Source organism: Crocuta crocuta, unplaced genomic scaffold (assembly GCF_008692635.1).
Source record: "Crocuta crocuta isolate KB4526 unplaced genomic scaffold, BGI_CrCroc_1.0 scaffold2168, whole genome shotgun sequence".
Classification (NCBI taxonomy): Eukaryota; Metazoa; Chordata; class Mammalia; order Carnivora; family Hyaenidae; genus Crocuta; species Crocuta crocuta.
This window is the reverse complement of record NW_027528295.1, coordinates 2,649-7,922: the sequence shown is the minus strand read 5'-3', so window position 1 is coordinate 7,922 and position 5,274 is coordinate 2,649. Positions and strand designations below refer to the sequence as shown.

The window sequence follows — 5,274 nt, the reverse complement described above, 5'->3', positions numbered from 1 at the left end:
AAAAATGATAAAAATCTTATTTGGGGAAAATGCCTGAAACTGGATTTTTTTTTTAAATTTTAGGGGGAGAGAGAGAGAGAGAGCGAGCGAGCGAGCGCAGGAGAGTGGGGCAGAGGAAGAGAGAGAATCGTAAGCAGCAGAGCCTCACATGGGGCTTGATCCCATGACTGCTGGATCTTGATCTGAGCAGAAATCAAGAGTTGGGGGGCACCTGGGTGGCTCAGTCGGTTAAGCGTCCGACTTCGGCTCAGGTCATGATTTCATGGTTCGTGGGTTCGAGCCCCGCGTCGGGCTCTGTGCTGACAGCTCAGAGCCTGGAGCCTGTTTCAGATTCTGTGTCTCCCTCTCTCTCTGACCCTCCCCTTCACACACTGTCTCTCTCTCTCTCTCAGAAATAAATTAGAAAAAAAAGAAATTAAGAGTTGGACGCTCAAGTGACTGAGCCACCCAGGAGCCCTGAGAAACTAGATTTTTAAAAAGGCCCTCACCCAATCTGGTGTTCTCTCTAGTACCTGTTCTTAAATGTAAGGAAATGGAGTCTAGTCTCATAGAGAAAATTAATTCCAAAATCACATGTTAATTCTAACAAGAGGAACTCAGGGTTTCAATTTCTTGCTAACAGAAACAAATTACTTTCCTGCTAAAATTAGCAAAATAGTTTGGTCCATAAAAGGAAAGCTATCTATAAAATGAATGCTACCAAACAAGTTACTCTGTGGTTTGTTATCTTATTTGTAAAAAGGCCATGAGCTCATGCATTTCATATAGAACTAAAGGCAGGTTAAATTATGTTAAAGGATCCCTAGTTGTTTCACCTGACTCTCAGTTGAGATAGATAGTCTACGAAATTCCACCTGAAAAATAAATGGCTCCAATTAAATGCAGGATAGGAAACAAAACACATGATTCTAATAAAGAACAATTCCAAAAGAATGTTCTTAAACAGGACAATATCCCAGCTAATCTCCCAAGATATCCCAAGATGTCTTACCTGCTTTATCTCACTTTTTAACTGCATTATCCCAGTTCGTTCTGTTTTGGTTGCCCCAACAGCACCAATCTCATGGATAGAAATAGCAGGGCTGACATTTGAATCAGTGGGACGAACTACATAGCATGACAGATTAAACAGAAAGAGAGAGGATAATCAGGTACAAATAATTTTCTCCACCATGCTTAAAAGACTTATATATATGTCCTCCTTTTATGTTAATAATAATAATGAAAACAACCAACCCACTATAACTGTGCTATTCAAAATGTGGTCCACACACAACCAGCATCAGCATCACCAAGGAGCTTGTTAGTAGAATCTTGGGTCCCACTACAGGCCTACTGAATCAGTCTGTACTTTTGCAAGTTCCCCATGTGATCCTTATGCACAGTAAGACTTGAGAAGCAATGTTTTTATGACTTTCTTTTACCATTCTAAGGTCTAGTATCCATCCATCTGACATTATATGTTTATTTATCCTGGGCCTGAAAGTAGAACAGGAGAGATAGCCTTTTTCATCTGCTCTGCTTTAGGTACTTGGTACCAAACAGTACGGCCAAACCGCCAAGTGCCAAGTGGAGGATTAATTTGTAATGAACCCTAAGATGTATGTGAATTCACAGGTGAAAGGATATATCCGATATATCCGATATATCCGATATATCCGATATACACACAGACACATTACTGCAAATGCTACTAAATTACTGCCAAATGGAATACAAGAAAGTTTCAAATGATACGGGTTGTCAGTTGTCCTAAAGTAGAGATTCAAGATAATGCGAAAGAACAGTGCAAAAACAAAACATGATGGTAATTCACCTAGTTGATTTGTCATTTAAGCAGGAAAAAAGAGACATATACAGTAGTTTCCAAATCTTGTTCCAGAAGACAGCTTTGCTTTTAACTGTTTAATATACTGGGGTTCTATTTAGTTGGGGGAAAGGTTACTCTGATAAAATAAAAACATTTTAAAATCAAATGAGACCAAGCTAATACTCTAATATGGAAATGCGGTTTTTCAATCTTACCACTTCGTTCCACTCCGAACTCCTTGCCACTGAGAATGTGATGCAGGAGGTTCTTCATGGCTGAAGGACTGAGATTCATCAGGCTGTCTGTGGCTTCCTCAGCTAGTCATCAGAAATGTTAGTACAAAGGACTATATAATTTGCCTGATATACCCACCCTATTTTTTCTCTATTTCCTTTATTTCTTAGAATTTCTGAGTTACTCGATTGATTGGAAAAATAGAATTACAAATAAATTTTTAGCACCATATTGTCCAGGTATTCGTAGTGCAATAGGTTTTTGTGTGTGTGTGGGGGGGAGGCTCTTAACCAGGCTCTAAGCTCAGTGTGGAGCCCAAGGTGGGGCTTGATCTCAGGACCATGATATACNCAGCACATATATTAAAACTGGAACAATACAGAGAAGATTAGTGTTGCCCATGTGCAAGGATGACATGTAAATTTGCGAAGCATTCCATATTTTGGTGAAAGAACTGTACTTTGAAAACTGTAGCACATCGATGAAAGAAATTGAAGACGACACAAAAAAATGGAAAGACATTCCATGTTCATGGATTGGAAGAACAAATATTGTTAAAATGTCTATACTGCCCAAAGCAATTTACACATTTAATGCAGTCCCTATCAAAATACCACCAGCATTTTACACAGAGCTAGAACAAATAATCTTAAAATTTGTAAGGAACCACAAGGACTCCAAACAGCCAAAGCAATCTGGAAAAGGAAAAGCAAAGCATTACAATTCCAGAGGTCAAGGTATATTACAAAGCTGAAGTAATCAAGACAGTATGGTACTGGCACAAAAACAGGTACATAGATCAATAGAACAGAAAAGAAAATTCAGAAATGAACCTACAACTATATGGTCAACTAATCTTCAGCAAAGCAGGAAAGAATACCCAATGGGAAAAAGATAAGTTTCCTCAACAAATCGTCTTGGGAAAACTGGACAGCAATATGCAGAGGAATGACTCTGAACCACTTCCTTATACCAGAGACAAAAATAAATTCAAAATGGATGAACGACCTAAATGTGAGACCTGAAACCATAAAAATCCTACAAGATGGTACAGGCAGTAACCTCTTTGACACTGGCTGTAGCAACTTCTTTCTACATATGTTTCCTGAAGCAAGGGAAACAAAAGCAAAAATAAACTATTGGGACTACATGCAAATGAAAAGGTTCTGCACAGCCAAGAAACAATCACCAAACCTAAAAGGCAACCTACAGAATGGGAGAAGATATTTGGAAATAATATATGTGATAAAGGGTTAGTATCCAAAATATAAGAAGAACTTGTAAACTCATCCATCACCCAAAAAACAAATAATCCAGTTAAGAAATGGGCACAACACATGAATGGACATTTTTCCAAAAGACAACATACAGATGGCTAACAGACACATGAAAAGAGGCTCAATATCACTCCTCATCAGAGAAATACAAATCAACACTACAATGAGATATCACCTCACATCAGTCAGAATGGCTAAAATTAACAACACAGTAAACATCAGGTGTTGGCGAGGATGCAGATAAAGGGGAACCCTCTTACATTTTTGGTGGGAATGCAAACTGGTACAGCCACTCTGGAAAACAGTAAAGAGGTCCCTCAAAAAGTTAAAAGTAGAGCTCCCTACGAATCAGAAATTACACTAGGTATTTATCTAAAGGATACAAAAATGCTGATTTGAAGGGGCACATGCACCCTACAGTTTTTAGCAGCATTATAAACAATAGCCAAATTGTGGAAAGAGCTTAAATGTCCATCGACTGATGAATAAAGATGAGATGTATATATACAGTGGAATATTACTCAGACCAAGAAAAGAATGAAATCTTGAATCTTGCCATTTGCAATGACATGGATGGAGCTAGAGTATATTATGCTAAGTGAAATAAGTCAGTCAGAGAAAGACACACACCATATGATTTCACTCATATGTGGAACTTAAGAAAAAAACAGATGAACACAAGGGTAGCAAGAGAGGCAAATCAGAAAACAGACTCTTAACTATGGAGAACAAACGGAGGGTTGCTGGAGGGGAGTTGAGTGGGGGAATGGGGTTAAATGGATGATGGGCATTAAGGAGGGCACTTGTAATGATGAGAACCTGGTTTTGTATGGAAGTGTTCAATCACTTATTGTACATCTGAAACTAATATTACACTGTATGTTAACTAACTGGAATTTAAATAAAAACTTGAAAAAAACTAAAAAAAATATCAGACAGCTAGTGAGAGCTTATTACATGTGGGTCATGACTTTACACAATGTTATTAACAAACAGGTAGGACATGGTACTTGACCTTGAGAAGCTGAACAACTATTTGGGTGAGATCACACATGTAAACAAAATAAACGACAATAAACGTGGCTATACTAAGTGCCAAATGAGAGGTATAGACAATAAATGCTTTGGAAATCAGAGGAGACCTCAATCTCCAAGGATGGGAAAATACTGTTATGACAATAGTTTGGGCAGTAAACCATTATTTTTTTTATCTTAGACTCAATTATTTTTTATTAGGCAATTCTGGTCCAAGCAGATTAACTTTATTTATTTTTAATAGTTTATTGTCAAGTTGGTTTCCATATAACACCCAGTGCTCATCCCCACAAGTGCCCTCCTCCATGCCCATCAACCCCCTTCCCCTCCTCCCCACCCCAATCTGCCCTCAGTTTGTTCTCGGCATTCAAGAGTCTCTCATGGTTTGCCTCCCTCCCTCTCTCCCACCATTTCCCCCCTTCATCTCCCCCATGGTCCTCCGTTAACTTCCTCCTAATCCACCTATATGTCCAAACATATGGTATCTGTCCTTCTCTTCCTGACATATTTCACTCAGCATAACACCCTCAAGTTCCATCCATGTTGCTACTCAGGGCCAGATTTCATTCTTTCTCATTGCCATGTAGTGTTCCATTATATAGATAAACCACATCTTCTTGATCCATTCGTCTGTTGATGGACACTTAGTCTCTTTCCATGTTTTGGCTATTGTTGAGAGTGCTGCTATGTGCCCCTATGCATCGGCACTCTTATATCCCTTGGGTCAATTCCTAGCAGTGCTATTGATGGGTCATAGTGGAGTTCTAGTGTTAATTTTTGGAGGAACCTCCACACTGTATTCCAGAGGGGCTGCACCAGTTTACATTCCCACCAACAGTGTAGGAGGGTGCCTGTTTCTCCACATCTTCGCCAGCATCTAGAGTCTCCTGATTTGCTCATTTTAGCCACTCTGACTGG

At 39.1% G+C, this 5,274-nt stretch overlaps 1 protein-coding gene and 1 non-coding gene across 2 annotated transcripts in view; one reads left to right on the top strand and one right to left on the bottom strand.

The window, feature by feature from the left end:
* The window catches only part of LOC144222672 (phosphorylase b kinase regulatory subunit alpha, skeletal muscle isoform-like), a 17,791-nt gene extending 15,661 nt beyond the window's left edge, over positions 1-2,130 (bottom strand). Inside the window, exons 1-3 of the mRNA XM_077753199.1 lie at positions 2,026-2,130; positions 992-1,107; positions 816-854 (exon numbers count right to left, since the gene is read on the bottom strand). Of these exons, the coding sequence (XP_077609325.1) occupies positions 816-854; positions 992-1,107; positions 2,026-2,104 (234 nt within the window). The 5' untranslated portion in view covers positions 2,105-2,130. The remainder of the gene's footprint in view (positions 1-815; positions 855-991; positions 1,108-2,025) is intronic.
* Positions 2,131-2,385: 255 nt separating this feature from the next.
* LOC144222673 (U6 spliceosomal RNA) lies at positions 2,386-2,489 on the top strand. Its single transcript, XR_013332459.1, has one exon. It is a non-coding gene; the product is annotated as a U6 spliceosomal RNA (small nuclear RNA).
* The last annotated feature ends 2,785 nt before the right edge of the window (positions 2,490-5,274 follow it).